Source organism: Anolis carolinensis, chromosome 3 (assembly GCF_035594765.1).
Source record: "Anolis carolinensis isolate JA03-04 chromosome 3, rAnoCar3.1.pri, whole genome shotgun sequence".
NCBI classification, from domain to species: Eukaryota; Metazoa; Chordata; class Lepidosauria; order Squamata; family Dactyloidae; genus Anolis; species Anolis carolinensis.
The window spans coordinates 233,891,604-233,915,203 of NC_085843.1; the positions used below are offsets into that span (position 1 = coordinate 233,891,604).

At 39.8% G+C, this 23,600-nt stretch overlaps 1 protein-coding gene across 5 annotated transcripts in view; it reads right to left on the reverse strand.

Moving 5' to 3' along the window:
* Positions 1-1,156: 1,156 nt before the first annotated feature.
* Positions 1,157-23,600, reverse strand: part of arhgap19 (Rho GTPase activating protein 19) — a 49,034-nt gene continuing 26,590 nt past the window's right edge. Inside the window, exons 7-12 of one of the 5 annotated variants that reach the window (XM_062976349.1) lie at positions 22,965-23,030; positions 22,041-22,232; positions 21,386-21,484; positions 19,689-19,796; positions 17,890-17,964; positions 1,163-1,961 (exon numbers count right to left, since the gene is read on the reverse strand). In XM_062976349.1, coding sequence (XP_062832419.1) covers positions 1,743-1,961; positions 17,890-17,964; positions 19,689-19,796; positions 21,386-21,484; positions 22,041-22,232; positions 22,965-23,030 — 759 coding nt within the window. In that variant the 3' untranslated portion in view covers positions 1,163-1,742. Of the gene's footprint in view, positions 1,962-14,503; positions 17,370-17,889; positions 17,965-19,688; positions 19,797-21,385; positions 21,485-22,040; positions 22,233-22,964; positions 23,031-23,600 lie in introns of those variants that run through there. The other 4 variants (XM_062976348.1, XM_008123065.3, XM_062976350.1 and 1 more) reach the window with 4 other exon arrangements.

The following is a 23,600-nucleotide window of genomic DNA, read 5'->3' on the forward strand; positions in this document are numbered from 1 at the left end:
GGCGCCTCAGGTGCTCAGCCCTGTCTCCGGCACTTGGGAAGAGGCCCTGCCCTGCCCCTGGCCCCGCCCCCGTGTCCTAATAGGTGCCATCACCGCCCCCCTGGATCGCTGCACCACCCACCAGAGGGCGGTAGCGCCCACTTTGGAAATCACTGCTCTAGACATTAGGACAATTACACATTCATACTACAGGTTAGGAACAAGGCTACCTCAGGAAGAATAAGAAAACCTGAACATCTCCATATTTTTGAAGGAGCACAAAACTGGGGTCCATAAGATGGATTCCAGATTGTAGTGCCACTAGTCTTTAGGACTGGTGGAAGAATTCCAAAGAGATTGATTCAAAAATATCATTGATCCAGGTGACTCTAGGTAATTCAAAGTAAACCTGATACTAATCAAAACATATAGTCAAATATCAAGGGGTGGAGGAAATACTACAAGTTCTTATTGTATTTCTAAAGCCTGTTAATTTGCCATTTCCTACACAAAAGTGTTGCTCCAACAAAAAAAAAACCTTTAATAAAGAACTTTGAACGACAGATATATAAGGAGGGGCCAAAATATTGAACCTAGAAATAATAATTAATTAATTTCACTGTTGTGAATCAACAAGAATGTGGCTTGAGTCGTATATTGTTGTTGTGATCCTTCAACCCATGTATTGTGACCTAAAGGTGAGCCTATCATGGAGTTTCCTTGCCAAGAATTGTCCAGAGGAAATTCACCATTGACTTCTTCTGAAGTTCAGAGAGGTTGACTTAGTCTCCCAGTGAATGTTAATGACTGAGCAAGGGTTTGAGGCCAGCTCTTCAGTGTTTTGAAACCACTACATCATATTGCTTCCCTATGGTATGGTGTACAGACCTCAAATATCTTACATCTGGTGGGCGTAACTCTTGTCCTTCAGAACCATCTACAGAAAGTCAGGCCTTTCTCTCAACCTAGACCTTTTCAGCATATCTCTGATTTGTTGCTAAGGAAACTATCCCAACTCCAACAAGATGTGTTCATTTTTCTGCCATTACTTTGTGTATACTTCTATAGACACACCCTCAATTTGGCTGGTGAAGGCTTACATTTTTTTGGAATCAAACACAACAAACTATCTGATTTAATTAAGAAAAGTTGATGTACAAATTGAGATAGAAAATGGGTGCAGTAGAGATAAGACCAACCTTCCTATTAGGCAGAATGAGCCGGTTGCCTAAGGCAGCAGATTATGGGTGTCATAAAAAAGCAGTAACTGCTTAATTACTTTTTTGTTATAATTGTATTCCTGCCAGGGATAGAGAGAGGTGCTTAGGGGATATTTTTGTGACATGTTCAAAATAATTCAGTTGGTTTTGGGACATGGAAAATAGATAGTTTGCTGCTCTGGGTTAGGTAGTAAAATAGCAAAATGTCTTGGGTATTGACAAATTAGCATATTGATTTGCGCAATTTAAAAATTGGTATGAAAAGAAATAAGACTATATTATAAAATCCAAACTTCCTAGTAGTCTTGGTATAAAATCAAAATTAAGGGTATTATTGTTGTTGTTATTGTTTTATTTCTTAATTAAGGGGTATAGTTTTGCATCTCACCAATATGAGGCAGGAAGTGAAGATCACAGAAGGAGGTTCCCTCTGGCATGAAGATAACTATTTCCATCAGCAGACTAAGCTGCCCAGTGTAGTCTTAGCACTTTGCATTTATGATTTGCTTTATTACTATGCGACAGTTCCACGGCGCCTTTATCTTATCGGTGGTTCTCTTTCTTATCTGATTTAATTAAGACGCAGAGTACTGTGTGGTTAACGGAGGAAGAAACTGAGGCAAACGGGTGAGCTTTGTGGGGTACCATCTCCATGGAGACAGCATTCTCTGCACATCCTTCAAAGGGTCTTGGATTTGGAGCAGGCACAGCTATGGCCCTTTGTGTTGTTTTCTCTTTCTTTCTTGAGGTATGTAAGCAGAGCTGAAAGGAGAGATAATTCATGTGTGAATCAAAGTCACCAGAGTCAGAATGTCAGCTTGTAAGAAATGCCAGGTGGAAGATTGTTTGTGCCGGAGGAGAGGCAAGGGTATGACCAACACCTGCCCAGGTCAGAGGAGCACATGACCCTCACACACAGGTTAACTAGGAAGTCCTTGAGGACTGAGCTTCGCAGTTGCGTAGCAACCACAACACACAGCCCCTCACTGGATCCAACAGCCTCAAACATCAGTGGCAGGCAGGACAATAAAGAGAGCCAGCAAAGAACCGGCAGAGTCAGGCCTCAAGCTGGGCTCTCTCTCCTCCATGGCGCCCCACAAACTCAGCCCAGCCTTGCCAATTTCTCAGGGCCTGTCCCTCTCAACAACAGAACCATTAAAAGCCCTTTCCTCCACACTGCGGGTAACTCCTTTGATGCAACCCAGGGGACACACGGAGCCAAAGAAATGTAGAATATAGGGCACTGAATATACAGGCAGTGTCATAAAAGTATAAGGTGGGCCAACAGTCACAAAGGGAATAACTCCTTTGCTGTTGTTGTTTTTTTTTAATTTACAATATCATAGCATCCTCTCCAAACATTTAATGTTGGTGACAGAGTTTTTTGACATGAGTAATTTTACCGATGCGATGGCGCAGCGGGTTAGAGCACTGAGCTGTTGAACTTGCGGACCGAAAGGTTGCAGGTTTGAATATGGGGAGCGGAGTGAGCACCCGCTGTTAGCCCCAGCTTCTGCTGACCTAGCAGTTCGAAAACATGCAAATGTGACTAGAACAACAGGTACCGCTCCGGTGGGAAGGTAACGGTGCTCCATGCAGTCATGCTGACCACATGACCTTGGTGGTGTCTAAGCTCTTCGGCTTAGAAATGGAGATGAGCACCAACCCCCAGAGTTGGACACGACTGAACTTAATGTCCAGGGAAAACCTTTACCTTTACTAATTTTACCGAAAATTCAATTTTACTACCAAACCGGAGGTTAAACCAGCCCCTTATAAGAGACACAACATAGGTAAACCATTCTTTTATATATATATTTTAAAGTATGATTTATTTCCTATTTCACATAGAATCAGAGATTTCTTATTATGTATGTGCAACACACCTACACACTGCAGCCGAAACACTCATATGTCATGACACACAGTTTTGAACTCTCTGATATACAGTATATAGGAAATAAAACTACATAACATTATGTGTAAACTCTTTTTAAAAAATCAAAAAGTTATTAAACCACCAGACGCCTTTGTGACTTTTGGCCCACTCTGTATTTTCCATGCTGAAAATAAAGCATTGACCTTTGATTTGAAGAACTTCCCGCCCATTATTTGCTTTCCACTCATGGTGAGATTCACTAAGTTGTTATGTGTCACTAACATGATGCTGCCTTATTTTCCTCTGTTATTGTTGTATACCTTCAGGTAATTTCAGACTTAAGGTGAACCCATCACAAGGTTTTCTTGACAAGGTTTGTTTAGAGAGGCGTTGCCATCGCCTTCTGAAGCTAAGTGTGACTTGCCCAAAATTACCCAGCTGAGTGGGATTTTGAACTGTGGTCTCCCAGAGTCCAGCACTCAAACTATCATACCAAGCTGGTCCTCATATTATTTTAGTTAACTTTTTTGTATATCAATTTAGGATCTTAACATCTTGAACATCCACGTTAATGAATTATATAAATGAGCCAAGCCCTGCTAGACTTTCCAAGAAAAACCTGGCTGCCTCCTATTCTCTGTAAATGCTTTACATTTTCCAAGTAGGCTTATCCATCATTAATTCTTCCTTATGTACAATAAGCAAAGCAGATAGATCACAAAAATCCAGATTAGGCTGTGTGATATAGAGCAGGGAAAGAGAACGTCCACTTAATGGACCAGACCCAATTCTCATTGCCTTCTCATCTAGCCCATGCAATCGCTTCTTGGCCCACCTGCTTGTCCTCTTATCCTCACATTTCACAATACAGAATGGAGACAGTCCAGTCCCTAATGTTCCATGAAGTTATATTTTGCACAGGCCTTTCTCACAGAAGAGGCCTTTTGGGGATGTATCTGGTTACAAGATACTAGAAATTGATATATACTGTATAGCCTAACTTTCCCAAGAGTTTTGGGCTGCAGATAATGCTCACTGACAGCATATTTTAGAGTGTACCTACACTGTATAATCAATGCAGTTTGATACTTCAACTGCCAGGGCTCAAGGCTTACACACATGGTCACACACGTGATGCAAAATAGCATAGTCAGTCCATGCTTTTGTACTGATATGTCTGCTCACTCAGTAACCCTATCTTGTATCTCTAAACAGACTGCTTTTCTTTGATTTTACTTTCAGGCTCATTATCCGGATTGTGATATCTTTGCCCCAAGATAGCCTTTGTGAAAGTCTTAAGAAGATTTGCTAACTCTAGTAAGCCAGGGTTCTCCGAGGCAGCCCTTAAACAAATAGCTAGGCTCTTAGCACACGTGGTTTAAAGGTTTGTACTAGGACTAAGGAGATCCAGGTTGAAATCCCCAATCTAACAAGCATCTCTCACTGGATGACCATGACCCGTTCTTTTTTGCTATCTCTCTCAATCTATCCTTCTCATCTGAATCTACTAAGACAATTATTCCTGATCAGTTGTCCCCTTGTTTGCTGCCTTCAAGGTGTTTTGGGCCATAACTTCTCTCATTGCCACTCAGATTTACCATTGATACCCAGGCTGCCATCTGCCATAAAATGTTCATTTGCCTCCTAATGAAACCAGACACAGTTTCAATGTACACACAGAAAAAAATGATTTTTATGATCAACTAGAGCTGCAGTTCAATATTTGTCTCTCTGGTCCGCAGTGGAGCTATACAATTAAAACCTTCCCCAAAAATATTAGCTCTTTTTGTAATTGATCATGAAAATCTCTCATCGTTACCTCTTGCTCATAAAGTCTCTCTCTACAAATCCAAGGTATCTAATTACACAGCTATAATTTATTGTTATATTAATAGCTTACATCAAGTTCTACATAATAGGGCCATTAAAAAGTCATTTCAGAGGTCATCGATTGCTATCATTTTTGTGCCATCACAACAGCACCCCCTTGAGGTTGGCAAAATTGTTGCAGATAACATTATCCCCCCCCCCCCCCCCCCGAGAGAGAAACACAATACATTGAAATAGAGTCTCGCTTATCAACCTTTGCTCATCCAACGTTCTGTATTATCCAACGCAGTCTACCTTTTAGTAGTCAATGTTTTCAATACATTGTGATTTTTTGGTGCTAAATTCATAAATACAGTAATTACTACATAACGTTACCTTGTATTGAACAGCTTTTTCTGTCGATTTGTTGTAAAACATGATGTTTTGGTGCTTAATTTGTAAAATCGTAACGTAATTTGACGTTTAATAATTTTTTCCTTAATCCCTCCCTACTATCCAACATTTTTGCTTATCCAACGTTCTGCATTCCCGTTTATGTTGGATAAGAGAGACTCTACTGTACCCTTTGAATCACTGTTTGTCATGAAAACTCACTGTGTGACTTTGGGCAAGTCACTCTTTCTCAGCCTCAGAGGAAGGTAAAGGCAAACCCACTCTGAACAAATCTTACCTAGAAAACTGTGATAGGCTCATTTCAGGATCACCATAACTTGAAGGCAAACAACAACAAATCCAAACTACAATATTTATTCTGGAAGTCATAGCCAAACAACAGGGACTGAGCAAATGTAATAAAATGTGTGACCTTTTGTTTAGGTATTACATGTCTTCAAACTCTTAATTACTTTGACTCACAATCACTAACACAGAGAAATCAAAAACGTTTGGAGAAAGAAATATCTTTGGGGGCTTGCACCAATGTTGCCCATTTTAGCAGGATGATCAAATCATAGAAGCCCAAAAACAAGAGTCAAAACAGGGTCCTCATGTTCCAGATCCGATATTTTGGACAATGCTAGGTTAAGCCCTAGAACATGTGTTATCTGAGATGAAAATTAAGATGGGCATCTCTGTCTACTTTATGTACAAAAGCCAACTGGAGTGTCAGATTTGAGTGATGTCATGAATTCACGCTACCACCAGTAATCTAATTCTGTTTGAAAACATATAGAAAGTGATCATGAAAACAGAACTGCTCTTTTACATTGTGAACTGGTTTGGGTCCCAATTTTGCAAAAAGTGGGCTATAACAACAACAACAACAACAAAAGTGTAACTTCTACAGCTACTTTTCTACTGACAACCATTCTTTAGTTAGCTCTATGGATATCAAACTTTGAATAGTTTGCAATGACTACAACCTCAGATACATACCAATAGACAGGAGACATGAGACAATAAATATCAGAAAATCTCCATGGCTTTCCCTAGATTTTGAGATTCCCTGCCAAGGGATTCTTCCCCCTCTCTGATAGTCTTCCTCCACCAGGCAAAAACATTTCTTTTTTGGCATGTCTTGTGTCTGCTGAGAAGTTATGTTCTTTCTCCATGGCTTGTTAGAAGCAGTTGTGCAGTTCACTTATTTTGGACTCTGAACTGAATGTTTTTACTATGAGAGGGATTTTTTATACATACTGTGACACATATTACTTCATTACATCATTCATACCAAAATGTGGAAATCTGAAATATAATCCGCTTTTATTTGGGGGACATTCCTGCTCATTCTACCAAATGTGGACCTAGATCTTTGTTCCAGAATCTTGTCCTGACAGTACTACTGGCTAAAAGTAATTTATATACTGACATTCTTCTTTTTCATTACCTGTTTTTCTATCCATCTGTTGATTTTAAGACAATGATTATATGTAAACAGAACTTGGGAAAGCTTTTTCTTTGGTCTGTAGAACCCAGAATTTTGGCAGGAGTTATAGGAATTGTAGTGCACCAAAGTAATTTTTTCAAGCTCTGATTGTAAGCCATTTCTGCATTCTGTGTAATGGAAAAGTAGAATGGAGGCTTTAATTACCTTCCAATTAGATTACTGTAATGTGTTCTATATTTATCTACTCCTGAAAACTGTCTGGAAGCTACACCTAATGCAAAATTCAGCAGCCGGATTGTTTCAAGGTGTGAATTTTAGGGGTCATAGAATACCTCTTACAAGAATTGTATGGCTTCCAATTTACTTCCAAGGTCAACTCAAGGCCCTGGTTTTGATCTACAAGGTGCTAAAAGGCTTGGGGTCAGGGTTTCACCACATAGGGGTGTGCCTAAAACCCAGTATTTTAGGCTCAATTGTATGTCCTCCCTCTGGATGTGGCTACGCTTGTGATACACACAACATAGTTGTCTCAATCGCTACCCTAACTGTGGAAATTCTTCCAGAGACCGACTTGGATCCTTCAAAAGCCAGTGACCACACCACTTCCCCACCAACAGGCAGAAAATGCCCATGAGAGGGGCATTTTCTGGGGTAGGGATCTTTGGTCATTGTCAAGGGTGGAAGGTAATGCCAATCTCCACAATGACACAGAGAAAGAAACATAAGCATATGTTTAGCAAGATACCTAACGGGCTCTTCTACCCAAAATAGCATGACAGTTAATGAAGTAGATGTGCACTTGGGCATCACATTAACACAAAATGTGGTATCACACACACACACAAAAGATCAGTTCAACATGTTTGTGTTTCTCCCCCCCCCCCCACCTTCTCTGTCTTCCCAATGCTGATGCTGTTAAAAATTATTCTACAGCTAGACAAAAGGACAAGAGGGAAGGGGAAGGCTAGGGGGGCATAAAAAGAATTTGTAAAAAGGAGCTTCTATGTCAGAAGCTTGCTGAGATGTGTCTCTACTTTTGAGAATATCCAGAGTTATGTAATGTAGAATGTATCCACCATATCCATGTTTGTCAATGTTTTGCTCCTATTGTTGGGGATTCCTAATTGTTCAGATGACTGGCTATAGCCCTCTTAGTATAGCTTAGAAAAAACATTTTTGCATATGTGATCATGATTCTTCAATTATTTCATACGGATGTAATGTAAACCAGAGATATGTTGGCTTCGGATAGTTATTACAGATCCTTAGGATCCACTTTTTTCAATAGATACCCTAGCATTGATGGCAGAGTGCTATGCACATTTACCCATTGCATTGTGACAAAAACAGACAGAACTGGGTCTGATTCAGCACACGTATGACAAATGTTTGGTTGTTGGTTACTTTTCTACATAATATCATGAAGTCAGAGGCTCTACTGACTGTTCTTTTCCTCTCCTTTGCTTGGAGAAATTCATTAGTTCTCCTTGGGGAAAGAGGGGGATAATTTACTACTTATTAGGCTAACTTTCCACTTGCTGTTGCCAAGTATGTCTGGCATAGGCCCCCACTATGTCAAACTACAGTTTGACTGAAATAAACTCATCCCTCTTTGGAGATTCTGTGGATTCCCAAGGGCTTGCCCTGATTGCTTTGGCTTCCAGAATATACTTTAAATACAAAAAGAAAAGAAGGTCTCAAAGGAAGTGCATTCGGAATCACGGCTCAATGCTACTCTTCACCCCATTTGATGTTCCTTTCCACGAACACCACTGGATTGTTTTCTTAGCCCAACAAGCAGGAAAGATATAATAGCAGCCCTGTCCTGCTTCATCAGTGAAGATGCCAAGAAGTTGTCTTCTTTACATTTATGGCAGTCCTGGGAAGGGAGTCATAAATATAACCATTGCTGGGCTGTTGCATTTCACTTGCACCATGAACTCCAGCACTTACAGCATGGAGCTTAGAATAAGGGTGGTGTGTGGGCTTTTTTTTCTTCCTTAAATGAGGAATTTGGTGATCGCTGTTTGTAAGTAAGGAAGTATAAATATAGCCATTGCAATAATAAATCATAGGTCCTTGATACTAAAGGGATAGAACACACTCCGCCAGGATATGATAAACCAGCCCTAGGAAGATTCATAACCAATATTATAATGCAGTTACCATTTTTAAATCGTATTTCACTGTGGTCTCATATCCATTGTTGAAAATGTGTTTGTACATCCAAGGCTTATATATTGTTCTCCATTAGGCATCTGAGGAAGTTGCCGGTTAGCCACAAAAGGGCTACTAAAATAAATGGGCTTAATGTACCTTATCAAGCAGAATAAGATGGCAGCCTCTTTGTGGAAATAAACTTCTCCAGAGTATCAGAGAGGGATTTTGAACCCAAGTTTTTTCAAAAACAACAATAAATCTTTACAGTCCTCCCTCCTCAAAACTCCTTTGCTTACCATTTGCAAGAAAACAGCCAGTCTCAAGCATAAAGGCTTAGAACCAGGCAATGATGAACAACTAGCTCCCTCATGTGGCTCCCTATGAGAAGCATTTCTCAAGAATGAAGTACAGAACAATATTATTATATATATTACTAGCTGTGCCCGGCCATGCGTTGCTGTGGCAAAGTCTGGTGGTATGGGAAATAAAGTATTGAGGAATTGGAGGTAGTTAAGGTAAAGGGTAAAGATTTTTTCCTGATATTAAGTCCAGTCGTGTGTGAGTGTGTGGGTTGGTGATCATGTGTATTTGTAAGTCGAAGAGGTGGCATTGTTTGTAGAGTCCTTGGAGGTCATGTGGGTGGTATGAGTGTATGGAGCGCTGTTAGTTTTGTGTCAGAGGAGTACTGATATTTGGTAGTTTATTTGGATGATATTGGATGTAGTGATATTTGGATGTTTTGGAACTGTTAGGTTGGGAGAAGGTGGGGTAATAGTGGGGGTTGACTCCGTTTTTCGAATTCAAACGTGTGACGTTTCATTGGAGAAGTGGAGTAGGTTAGCGGTTGAAGACGCTGCGTCATTAGGGGATATTATTTCCTAAAGGTTGCGAATATACAATATTTGTGATTATTGGGTGTTTTTGTCTGTTGGAGGTAAGTATGAATGGTGTCTAAGAGATGTTGTAGGTGTTGTGAATGGGTATAGAGTACATTATCATCGGTATATTAGAGTTGTATAAGAGATGTTGTAGGTGTTGTGAATGGGTATAGAGTACGTTATCATCGGTATATTAGAGTTGTATAAGAGATGTTGGTGTTGTGAATGGGTATAGAGTACGTTATCATCGGTATATTAGAGTTGTATAAGAGATGTTGGTGTTGTGAATGGGTATAGAGTACGTTATCATCGGTATATTAGAGTTGTATAAGAGATGTTGGTGTTGTGAATGGGGATAGAGTACGTTATCATCGGTATATTAGAGTTGTATAAGAGATGTTGGTGTTGTGAATGGGGATAGAGTACGTTATCATCGGTATATTAGAGTTGTATAAGAGAAGTTGGTGTTGTGAATGGGGATAGAGTACGTTATCATCGGTATATTAGAGTTGTATAAGAGATGTTGGTGTTGTGAATGGGGATAGAGTACGTTATCATCGGTATATTAGAGTTGTATAAGAGATGTTGGTGTTGTGAATGGGGATAGAGTACGTTATCATCGGTATATTAGAGTTGTATAAGAGATGTTGGTGTTGTGAATGGGGATAGAGTACGTTATCATCGGTATATTAGAGTTGTATAAGAGATGTTGTAGGTGTTGTGAATGGGTATAGAGTACGTTATCATCGGTATATTAGAGTTGTATAAGAGATATTGGTGTTGTGAATGGGTATAGAGTACGTTATCATCGGTATATTAGAGTTGTATAAGAGATATTGGTGTTGTGAATGGGGATAGAGTACGTTATCATCGGTATATTAGTTGTATAAGAGATGTTGGTGTTGTGAATGGGGATAGAGTACGTTATCATCGGTATATTAGAGTTGTATAAGAGATGTTGTAGGTGTTGTGAATGGGTATAGAGTACGTTATCATCGGTATATTAGAGTTGTATAAGAGATGTTGGTGTTGTGAATGGGGATAGCGTACGTTATCATCGGTATATTAGTTGTATAAGAGATGTTGGTGTTGTGAATGGGGATAGAGTACGTTATCATCGGTATATTAGAGTTGTATAAGAGATATTGGTGTTGTGAATGGGGATAGAGTACGTTATCATCGGTATATTAGTTGTATAAGAGATGTTGGTGTTGTGAATGGGGATAGAGTACGTTATCATCGGTATATTAGAGTTGTATAAGAGATGTTGTAGGTGTTGTGAATGGGTATAGAGTACGTTATCATCGGTATATTAGAGTTGTATAAGAGATGTTGGTGTTGTGAATGGGTATAGAGTACGTTATCATCGGTATATTAGAGTTGTATAAGAGATGTTGGTGTTGTGAATGGGTATAGAGTACGTTATCATCGGTATATTAGAGTTGTATAAGAGATGTTGGTGTTGTGAATGGGTATAGAGTACGTTATCATCGGTATATTAGAAATGTTAGGATTGTATGATGTTGTTGTTGTTATTATTATTATTATTATTATTATTATTATTGAGAGGCTGGGTGGCCATCTGTTGGGAGTGCTTGGATAGTGTCCTGCATGGCAGATGGTGGGAGGTGTTAGCTGGTCGTGATTGTTTAGTGTCTGGCATTCCTGTGTTTTAAGAGTGTTGTTTTTTATTTGGTGTTGTGATTTTAAGCTTATTATAATATTAGGAGTCAGATTGTGTTGATTGTCATGGTTGATAGCATATATTTAAAATATTGAGTGTTAAAATGGGTTGGATATTGTAGAAGGGAGAGTATATGGAGATAAATAATTCGGATGATGGGCGGGCGCTAGGACCCAGGGGACAGCTTTTTCCCTTTGCCTGCCTTCCCTGTTGCCCGGCGGCTATTATATTTTCGGTTTCCCTCCCGGCATGGTTACCAATGGGGCGTTGTGGGTTCTCTCCATGTGGAGGTGCATGAAGTGAGTTTGTGTTGTTTCAACCTTAAGGCATGGATGATGGGTTGTGTTCTCAAATTTCGAGGTTGGGGGCCCTTTACTTTTGTTGTTTTGCTCAGTGCTCGAATTCCATCACTCTTTTATATATATAGATGATGAGCCTAAATCCCCTAATATCAAATGCAAGGCCCGCAGCCGAATCTGTCCCGCCGCGTCATTTTATGTGGCAGAGCATCATAGTGACATTTATATATGGCACTTTGAAGGCAACCATAAGTCTGATATGACCTCGATGAAAATGAATTTGACATCCCTGCCCTAAAGACACTAAATCTCAATCTGATCTTGGAAATTATGTAGAGTCAGTCTTGGTTAGTACTTGGAAAGGAGACTGGCAATTAATACCAGATATTGTATGGTATATTTCAAGGAGGTAAAAGTAAAGATAAAGGTTTCCCCTGACATTAAGTCCAGTCGTGTCCTACTCTGGGAGTTGGTGCTCATCTCCATTTCTAAGCCGAAGAGCCAGCGTTGTCTGTAGACACCTCCTAGGTTATGTGGCCAACATGACTGCATGGAGCACTGTTACTTTCCTACTTCTTGCCTCCCGAGAAGAAGCGGCCAGGATCGGCCAAGGCTGCTTGGCAGCTTCTCCTCCGGAGGCAATGCTGATCTCCTCCAGACTGCTTGGCCGATCCTGGCCGCTTCTTCTCGGGAGGCAAGAGAGCTGGCAGGAAGGGAAGGGAAAGGGGCGCCAGAAACTTTTGATTCTCTCTTGCGATCTTGCAAAAGAAGAGAGAGAGCGGGGTTCTGGCTTGCTCCTCCCTTCTTTTTGCATTCATTCTTCAGCTGGCTGAGCTTCCTCATTGCAATAGCGCGGGTTCCACACTCTTCAGGGTGGCGGCGGGAAAGCGCTGAGGGTAATAACTTTCAAAAATCACTAATAGTTATGAAACATGCCTAATTTTGAATGGGGACTATATTTAAAAGTACTATTGCAGTGTGGCTTTCAAATGTATATAATAAATATTTATTCCTATATGTTGTTAATTTTTAATTCCAAAACGTAATTAACTTTGTGGATAGCCCTCGTACATGTATATTTTAAGATAAGACATAGGCAGTTATTACCAGGTCTTTCCGTGTACTTTATGTTTAGTCAGTAGCCAGTTTAATCACAGAACAACATATAAAATACAATGTTTTCATGTATAAAAAAGCAATCTTTTAAACCCCAATGTCTTCCCAAATTTCTCAGCCATTAAAACTAGCTAGGAGATTCTGGGACCTTAGTCTAAAAAAGCAATTTTTCCAAGCTCTGCTACTGTCATCACTGTCATTTATGAGAGATCAAAGGCTATAACTGGGACAATCTTTGTTCTTCCAAGTGTTTTAGTTTTCAGCTCCCAGACGCCTCAGTTAATGTGATGGATGGTCAAGGATTCTGGGAAGGGAAGGCTAAAACAACAGACAGACCACTGAAGCACAAGAACAACTTGGAGATTTTCACAGAACATATTCCAGGTGACAACATCAGTTCAGAATAACCCTGAGCAGTATGCTTTCAAATTACTTTATCGGTTGGCTACACTCTAAACAACTTTTCAGTACATAAGAAATGATGATGCTTTTGTTCAGGGGTGGGAAATACATCTCACTTTAGATCTTGTTTGCCTCCAACTCCCAATGGCATCAGCTAGCATGGCCAGTAGTAACAACTGAAAGAAGGTGTAACCTAATATCTGGCGGACCATATTTTGCACACATCTACTTTCCAACTAGTAAAACCTGGAAAGTGTGCTATTGATCCCTGTTGTATCAGGTCAAGATGCACATTTGTCAAAAAAAAAAAACCCAAAAGTAGCCAGTTTTAATGAAAGCCTCTAATGAAAACAGATTATATTGGTCAGTTTTAAACCTGATATGACTAGCTCCATATATACTCATTAAACTGACACAAGAGTCAATATAATATAGCCAGTGTGGTTTAGATGGCTTAGCTGGTGGAGACAGAATTGGAGGTGTAATTATTGCACTGGCATTTCGTCCTTGACTGAGTAAAATAGTCACAAGCACTAGTCCCTTTTATTAGACCATATACCACTCCCCCATAACAAAGATCACTACCCTTTTAAATCAAGTTTCCATCTTATTGTCCTGCTCCCAGACAACAACCTATACTTTGCCATAGAAATACGTTATTAACAGAATTGTTGAGTCTTCTTTTATTGTAATCCTCCAAGATTTTCCCTTCTTGCTTTTTATGAGATGGAGATGGAAGGGTAACACACTGTGCTATAGCAGTGTAAATGAGGTTGTGACATTGCTAGTAATTTCTAAGTGATAAATAAGCTATTTTCTCATAGGAACGTGAACCAATTATATAACAAATCAAAGTGTGAACAAAGTTGTCCTAATTAGCATCCAAGAACAAGCTGAAGCAATAAGGAAAGTGCATTAGCTGGATATGTATTTAATGTTTCTTTTTCTAAGATTTTTGTGCTATTTTGCCCTCTTGGAAATAATAATGTTCTGATGATACTTGTAAAATTGCAGAGCAGCCTGCAGTATTTTCATGAATGCTTTACCTCGACTATCAGTAAAATGAGAGAAATTAGCATGGTTGTACATGTGATTTGCCACAATAATAATGAAGGGATTTCTATTTCCTTTAATTTTTTTAGCATACTTACTATTAACTTTAAAGTAAAGAGACAAATAACTAGCTGATTTTCCATCTCTCAGCCCTGAATAATTTGAGTAAACAAAAAAATAACCAGATTAGCCTGGTAACAAAACACCAAGGCAAGGGACTATTTAATATAGGAATTTCACATTTAGAAAAGGTAAGACAATACACATAAAAATAAAATATTTACATTACATTGCACAGATAAGTACAAGTTGTCATCAGTAAGAATGAGGTTAGCAAAAAAAAAAAAAGACACTCTTGGAGGCAGTTTCTTTATAGGGCTTGAAATGGATCTGGAGTTGTTTCATTCTCAGTACAGCTAATATTTGATTGGTGAGTGGATTTGATATTTAGAACATTTTGGTGATTTGGACACCAAACCTTTGTGTCCCTAGAGTCTCAAACAATGACGGTAATTTATTCTGGACTTGAAAAATATTTTATGTGAGGAATAAAAAAATGTAAAGAGTGTATTTAAAGAAATTCCAGACTGTCATCCTGAAGCAATATGCACATCCTGGGGTTGATAACACAAGGGATTGTAGACATCCACCTTGTGACCATATACAATGTCAGTGAAAGCAAAGGACACCTAGAATTTTTCTTTGCTGATTCACTGCAGTTCCCCTGCCCTCCAGTACTTTTGTTGTCTTCTTAAGCACAAATACTATACAATTAGTTTGCCATTTTCACATGGGGACCATCACAAAATAATTAATATCTCTAGGTTCTGCCCTATACTTGTGCTGGAAGGGTGGCTGGGCTCGTCCACATGTACATTTCCTCACTCACATATGCACGAGGGTGGGTGGGTGGGATATGGCAGTGGGAAGAGAGGGACACCCATCAAATCACCTTTCCACTTTTCTACCCATGCAAGTGAGTGAATGCACATGAGCCCTCTCACCTCTTTATCCCATCCCCTTCTCCCCCTCTGTCAATGAGCAGCAAATGGGTAAGCAAGTACACACACGTGCCCATTCCTCCATCCCATTCCCTCCCCGTAAATGTGAGGGAGGTAACACATGTGGGGCAGACGAAGCCACCCCAGCAATTTTATTTCCTCTCAGTGACATAGGTGTTATCTAAGCTCCTGTTAAAAATGGCACAGGGCAGCAGCAATGGTGGCAGCAAATAAAGTAATCAACACTTAATCAAATCCTCAAATGTTTAACATGCAAATGTGGAAGGCTGACTGAATACCCTACATATATTTTCCTAGCGTGCTGCTTCCTCCCAAATAGTTCTCCTTCAACCCCCACATTTATTTACACTACCTACTCAGTGTTGCATATGACCTCACTGTTAGTAGTTTTCTATTTCTTTGACTCAAGCTATTTGCATGAGGCATGCATGTGTAACACCCTCAGTCTCAATTTGTAAGAACATAACAGTGTGCACCTGAAACAAAATTATTTACGGATTTAGAAAATTGTCCTTTTCAAAATAGGTGAGGGGCAGGAAACCCTACATGCATATTTTAGTCTTCACATGTTTAGAGACTCCAGTAATGCTGTGCCCATGAAGCTGTATCACTTCCCATCACAATGTAAGCAATAGTCAGCTGTGAAGGATATTAAATACAGTATAAATCAAATACCTGCATCTAGCCATACTGCAACATGGCTCTCTGTACTCAAGGTTACAAGTGGCCATCTGCTGCCATGCAGGGTTGCAAGATGTTCATTTAGACAGATTTCTTGCTTCTTTAAGAGCAAGGAAAAGTCTAACAGTTTCAGATTATTGTTACAGTGCTATGGTGGCCCTCCTTCCAGACTATAACACTGCACCGCTTTTCCACCTGTGCTTTTCTCTTTCTGACAGAAGCAGACGGGAACATTTCTCTTTGATGTGTCAGCTTTGCCTCCTTCCCAGTGATAAAAGTCACTTGTCTTCCACATTAACAAGCTCTTATATCTTTTAGCACACTTCCAATAGATGGTTAGTCATTAAACTGTCAGCCCTTTGGTCCTTTTCCAAGAAATGGACATCACAACTTGTGCTACAAACAGTGGGAACATGATAAGAAGGGGGCAGCAAGTCAGATTCCATTCGACAAATGCTTCATCCCAACTGCTGCCCTAGCAATCAGCACTGAGTGAAGAACAAGAGTTGCATGCTGAAGATAAAATGAACAAGGCAATAGAATCACATACCCTTTACAAGATATGATAGTTTTGAAGATGATTCACTGGAAACTGAGAATTCAATGAATAAGGCACGTTTTGGCTTTTAAACCAGGGAGGAAATTTGCAGAGCTGGCCTAATAGAGGATGCCGAAGTTAGGATAGCTCAGATATGTGGATGGCTTCAAACAAATCGCAGGCCTAAAAAAGAGAGCTGGGATTTGTGAGAGACACCTGTGAGTGAGGCTTCTTCTTCACTTCCATCAAAAACCACAACAGAGAGACTTCCTTTCAAAAAAAAAAAAAATACTGAGAGAGACTAGCTGCCAAGAAGGGTTGAAAGCCAGACTCTATTGTGGATATTAATGGGAACTATGGGGTAAAAAGGGCACATATATTTACAACATGGCTAAAAATCCCATCCAAGCAAACAAAAAGAGAAACGGATTTAAGCCAAGCCCCAAAGAGTAGACAGAGAGTTGAGGATATGGAAAAAACACAGAACATAAAACCATCCCAAAGAGAGGTTGCATTTCAAATACTGTTCAGTTCACAGTTAGGTGATCAAACAGTAGTTTCCACATGTCCAAATGGAAGAAAGTCTGTTAATCTGGTAGATATAACACTGTAGATAAGGGTCCAGTAAGTAACATTAGAAGAAACATGAAATCCAGGCACTGATGCTTTGCTCACAGCTTGGGGGTAACAGGCATATCCACAGGTCTGCAAATCTTTGATGCGCATATACTCTGTTGAGTAGATGATCAAATGGAAGATTCCTCTGCTGAGGTCCCAGGAAATCGATTATGTTTATAAGTGCCCTGTGCCAGAAGCAACGAAATTAGCAAACTTGTATTGTGCTGCATTGTATTATATTGTTGTCTTCTATCATGTTGGGTTTTAGGGAATTTTCAAGGAGTCTGGATTTCAGACTGTGTAATATTTTAAATTCTCTCTTCCTGCTTTGCTGTTTTTCACAAGTTGGCAAATTGGCTTATTGGTGATGCTACCTAGGAGATTCTGGGAAGTATAGTATAGATAAAGTGTATTTTCCACATTGGGAAGGTGTAGGAGAAAAAGTTAACTTTCAGGGGCAACTTAGATCTTGACTCAGCTGGTTCCTGAAGCACTGACTGTGTGCCTCGCTCACTCCATACATTTCCAGATGGGAAAAATGAGACAGAAGCATATCTGCCTCCCTACTGACAGAAATATCCTGCTTTCCCCCATTTCTCTTCTTAGGGGGCAAAGCATTGAGAGGGGAGGAGAAACCCAAGAATCTCTGCACGTGGAGGGTTTTCTTACTCTGCACACATGCATAACCATAAAAATGAAACTCACCACTTTCTTGTGATCAAGTGACTTCAGCCTTGCTCGAATCACACTAATTGTTGGAGAGGTAGCAGGTCTCTGTAACTAGACAAGATGTGAATTGACAATCTAATTACAGATCACCTAAATTTGTTCAAATGAATTTTTAACATTAAACTACATAAGCCACACATGAACAGTAGCCCATAGTGTTGAACATTTAGTTCCCTAAGGGTGGAAAATGGAAATTATACTGTTTGAAGAATGAAGGAAAGGGTAATCTTCCCATGTTCCACTCTGAGGGAACTAAATGTCTGCAGGCATACAAGTTCATTAACCAGTACAAGTATGGACATTAACATTGATTTCTCAGACAAAAGGTAAAAATCCAAAGAGTGCAAGGCCACAGAAACACAGAATAGATTACATGGGTTTAGGGTGCAATCCTATAGGGAAGATATATTGACTAACATAGTATACAATGTTGTGCAAGGACCATTCTGCTTGTGGAATACCACAAATAATAATAATAATGATCATAATCCTGAAAGGGACTCAGAGTGGTTTACAACAAAAATTGGCAAACATTCAATGCCAAGAAAAACATAACAAAACACATAAAATCATGGACAGTCAAATAAACAACATCAAGGTATACTTATAAAGTAGCTCAAGACTAGCAGAGCTAGAGAAACAAAATGGGCATGCCACCCCCATAGCAGAGATGTCTCAAGTACCTGGGTGAAATAAGATGGCTGGATGAAATAAGATACAACTCTAGACCAGACCCTGATCTAGGACAGGAAAGATTCTTTGCCTTTCCCATTGGGTCGCTAGCCAGGACTGAAGTCTAGCTGAAATCACTGGTTGGCAACACTGCACATGCATTTTGATCTCTGCAGGATTTCCCTCATTTCAGATGGTGTTCAGTGTGCCACATACACATTATGTTTAGTAGGAATTACAAACAGGGCTCCTTTTCTCCTGCCTTAGTGAAAACTAGCTTTAGCTGGCCTCACAGTGTAACTCTTGGTGGAAGGGATCAAGCTTGATGCTCCTTGGCCATGCCCATTTGGTTTCTCTGGTTCTGCCAGTCTTGGAGTAAGCCTCCAAGGTTGCACAAAAGGGATGGAAGTTGCTAACAAGATGTATACTAAGTTCATGCATTGTCAGAGGAGGGTGTTTTGGCCTTGAGCTTGAGGTCGTTCAGTGTAGTAGAATATGGTATTTGGTGGATCAGATTGCTTCTATATGTCCGCAGGTGAATTCTTGGGAGTGGTGTGTTCACTGAGTATACTTGTGAAGGTGAGGATCACCTGTTCAGGACATTTTGATGTCACTGTGAGTACTATGTTAATTTTTGTGACCATGCTTTAGATCAGTCAGCACAGGTTGAGAGTGCAGAGGAACAATTTCATCATGTGCAGCAATGTTACTGATATGAGTGTGGATGGTGTTTCTGTGACTTTCCTCCCCTTCTTTCCTGCCACATTTTCTCTTCCTTTCCTGCATGTACAGCAAAAGTGGAACTCATATGTACCTGCAGATATTGTTGGATTACATCTCACAGCATTATCCATCATTATCTATGCTAGCTAAGCTGATGGAAGTTGCAATCCAACAGTATTTGTAGGGCTACATATGCAGCCGCCATATTGGCATATATCTTGCCCAAGCATAAATTTAGTATAGGATTTCTCTAATACAGAGGCTGGGATTGGACCAAGATTTCTTTTGGTTCTAGGACACTTTATGGAGCCATAACAATGACACACAGGCAAGATTGCTAGCAATATAAGAAAATAACATCTTTATACAGCCTCCCTTACCATGCTGACATTCTCCTTACTGTCACACTTTGGATCCTTAGTGCCTGCCGATGCCAAAACATCTTTCCCATTTTTGTCCAAAGACACCTGACTTCCCAGCACTTTACGCTGTATTAAAGGGGAAAAAAAGGCTGTTTTGGACTGTAGCGGGGCGCAGAAGAGAAAGGCAACAAAAAAGTAACTCTCCACAGAATTTTAGGAATTTTAGGAACTCTCCACAGAATTTTAGGTTCAGTAAGTCAGCAGAGAGAAAAGCAACATTCAAAGGACCAAATCCTTCTCAAACACAAGTTTTTTGCTATCCTTTTAGTGTTTGCACAAATGTTTAGCACTGCATGTCACCTGTGACTGAGTAAATATGCTTTATGGATAAAAGATGAAAAAATCACGTATACAAGCGTATGTTTTACAAACCTGGCTATATTGCTGTTTTCACACCTGGATCACCATTTATCCTCTATTGAGGTTATTTAATATGCCATTTTGTATACCATGGCCCTTCATTGAGTCTAGAGCTGAGAAATGTGTACTTGGAATTTGAGGTTTATTTGGTACCTCTGTATGCCATAGAAAGCCTCTTAATCCCATTAGAACCTATTATATCAAGTTAAAAATGGGCGAAAGTCACATCAAAATAAGAGGGCAGTGAGCCATTTCAGTTCTTATCAGTCTCTGCTTTTTACAAGTGCCCACAATGAACCAGCATTTTCAGAACAAATTCTGTGGCACATCTATTTCACATCTCACTCTTTGGAGGCTTTTAAGCAGAGGCTGGATGGCCATCTGTCGGGGGTGCTTTGAATGCGATTTCCTGCTTCCTAGCAGGGGGTTGGACTGGATGGCCTATGAGGTCTCTTCCAACTCTACTATTCTATGATTCTATGATTCACTCCTAATGAGCTAGTAGTCAAACTATTCTCACTCTTGCCACTTTCCAAGTGGAAAGAGCAAGCAGCTGAGGAGCATTCCTCCCCAACCCCAGCAGCTACGTATAATATACTCACGATGCCAAGTTAAAAAGTATATGCAACTCAGTAATAATAACACTGTATCCCAGAATTATGCTAGAAAGAAACATTCTGAACAGTATTATTATTGCAGAACAGCTTATTAATAATACAGTGTTCCCTCAATGTGTTGTCAAAGGCTTTCATGGCCGAGATCACAGTGTTGTTTTATGTTTTCCAGGCTGTATGGCCATGTTCCAGAAGTATTCTCTCCTGATGTTTCACCCACATCTATGGCAGGCATCCTCACAACCTCTGAGGATGCCTGCCATAGATGAGGGCGAAACGTCAGGAGAGAATTCTTCTGGAACATGGCCATACAGCCCGGAAAACATACAGCAACCCAGTGTTCCCTCACTTATCGCCGGGTTTAGGTTCCAGGACCACCCGCAATAAGTGAAAATCCGCGAAGTAGGAACACTATATATTTATACATTATTTTAGTGGTTATACACTATTTTAAGTCTTTATCAACCAACTGTGTGTTGATACATCGCCTCCTTCTCCTCCCGTTGCTGCTTGGGCTCCTTTTCTCTCCCTTCTGCTTCTCTTTCCTCCCTTCCTTAGAGTGTAAATTGTAATTTTTATGATTTATAATACTCTTTTAGAGTTTATTGAAAAACTGCAAAATAGCGAATCTGTAAAAGCGAAGTGCGAAGTAGTGAGGGAACACTGTAGATGGTTATTTACTTTGATTAGACCACTGAAGGAGTGAGTGCGGCTTCGTTTCTGGGTCTGAGGTGTGGACATCCTTGCTTGAGGAGTGAGAGCTTCAGGGTGCTTCTGAAACTAGAAAAATACACATAACATCTTTATTTTGATATTATGGTGCAGCCACATATGACAAAATCCAAGCAGTCATTTCAATAAAATGTGCTTCCTGTGATGATTAAAGCCCACAATGGCAAGGCCAAAAGAACCAATGCCTACTCAGACTCTGAAATTCTATTCAAAGACCATGGGTTCCCTAACCTAGTGAATGAAAATAATTAGCTTCTGCACAGATGTCCCTGAATGTGGTGTTCTGTCTGAGAAGTGCTCCCCCTCCCCGAAAGGATGCTTTGCACCTTGTTTGAAGTGATTTTGGTGCCAGGCAAAAACTTTCAAAAATATTCCTCCAGACCTTTTAAGAATCTGGATCTTAGTGTTTTGACCATTGTTTATGTGTTATGTGTGTCTAGTCATTTCATGGGCTTTTTTGTTCTCTGTGGGGATTTTTGTGATGCAGTTTACCGTTTTATGCTCATGTGTTTTGATACTGCATTTGTGTGTTGTGAGTTGCCCTAAAATGCACATAAATCAGCAGTTTAAATAAATGCCATTAAAAAACTACAACCATTTTTACCTGTTGAATGAGTTTCTTTTTCTTGGCAGAATCTGGCATATTATGAACATGTCGGAAGAGTTCTTTCAGGGCCTCTTCTGTATGTTGTTGCGTGTCTTCCTGGTGGGCAGAGGGATCCAGAAGTCCCCGGGTCTTGAATCTCTGGAGCTGGACATCTCTGAAGCCCTGAGGTACTGGCAAGTCAAGGTCATCCTGGAAAAATTTAGAAAGATATTCAGCACATACATCTGTTAGGGTTTAGCTATCCCAGTCCAAGAATACTGTGATCACTACATTCCGAAGAAAGCTGTCTTGTTTTGACTGATACTAATATAACTAGACTAAGTTTAATAGTAATAATAATAATAAACAAATTTATTTGTATACCGCCCTAATTCTCCAAAGAGATTCAGGGCGGTTTCCAACATGTAAGGCAAACATTCAATTGTCGGAAAGAAAACTGTACAGACAATACATCAAAATAGACACATTCAACAATATAACATAACCTAATTAACTTAACAAGCTCTCTCTGTGTGCATGTGTATCATCCTAAAATATCAAAAACCTGTTAAAACACACTAAAAGTAAAAATAAAATATTAAAACCCAATTCATTGTAGCTCCATTAGTAAAAGGTTCAACAAACCAATGGCTAGGATTACAAGATGAATGTGACCAACTATAAACGTGTTCAAATGCAGCGGAACAGTATGCGTTATCATGGCTAAACAAGTCTGCTCAGTCTGTAGTCGAAATAGAGTGTTTTTTATTAGTAGGAATACATATATAACAGGATGACAAACCCAAAGTCTAATTCTTTGTCTTCCATATCCCAAAGGAATTTCAGTTTCGACAATTTTATGAATATGTCTGTTTCAGTTTTCAGTTTGCTGTCCCGACAGTGCTCTTGCTGTGTGCTGTCTTCTGTGACAGATACTCTTACCTTTGAGGCATGTGCTCTGGAGTCCAAGTAATGCAGTCTGGCACATTCCCGGATGTATGCTGGAGCCTTGGAAAGTTAATGAAAAATAAAGAGTCAAACATGTCTCGGTCAATGTGCCCTTGGCCTGGTATTGGACAATTGTTGTACCAGTCGCTTGAGATAAATACTGGACACTAAGTTCCAGGGATGTTTCTGTCAGTGCTCAAAAGACTGGTAGCCTTCTCTTTGAAAAAGCGCAAGAAATGTGAACCTAAGGAGCAATTTTGATGAGTTTACTGTGTTTCCTTTAAAACCAAGGGTAGAGAACCTCAGTCTCTGGACCACAGCATCTCATGAAACCTTTAAATGTGGTGTGATGCTTTTACCATACAATCATACTTAGGGAAAAATTATCCTGTGCACAAAAATAGAGCCTCCCCCTTTCAAATTTAATTACTACACAAGGGAGGCAATTTGAAGGTGTCCGTTGGAGAAAGAAAATTCCTTTTTGAAAATTCGCTTGTCTACAAAGATAGCTTAGACTAAATGTATTATTCTCTTGGATTGCCATGCACATGGTAAACAATAGCCATATCGTCTGCTTCCACATGCTGAATATTTTGAGGAAACTGGAATAACTCCCTCCTTGCTGTCCTT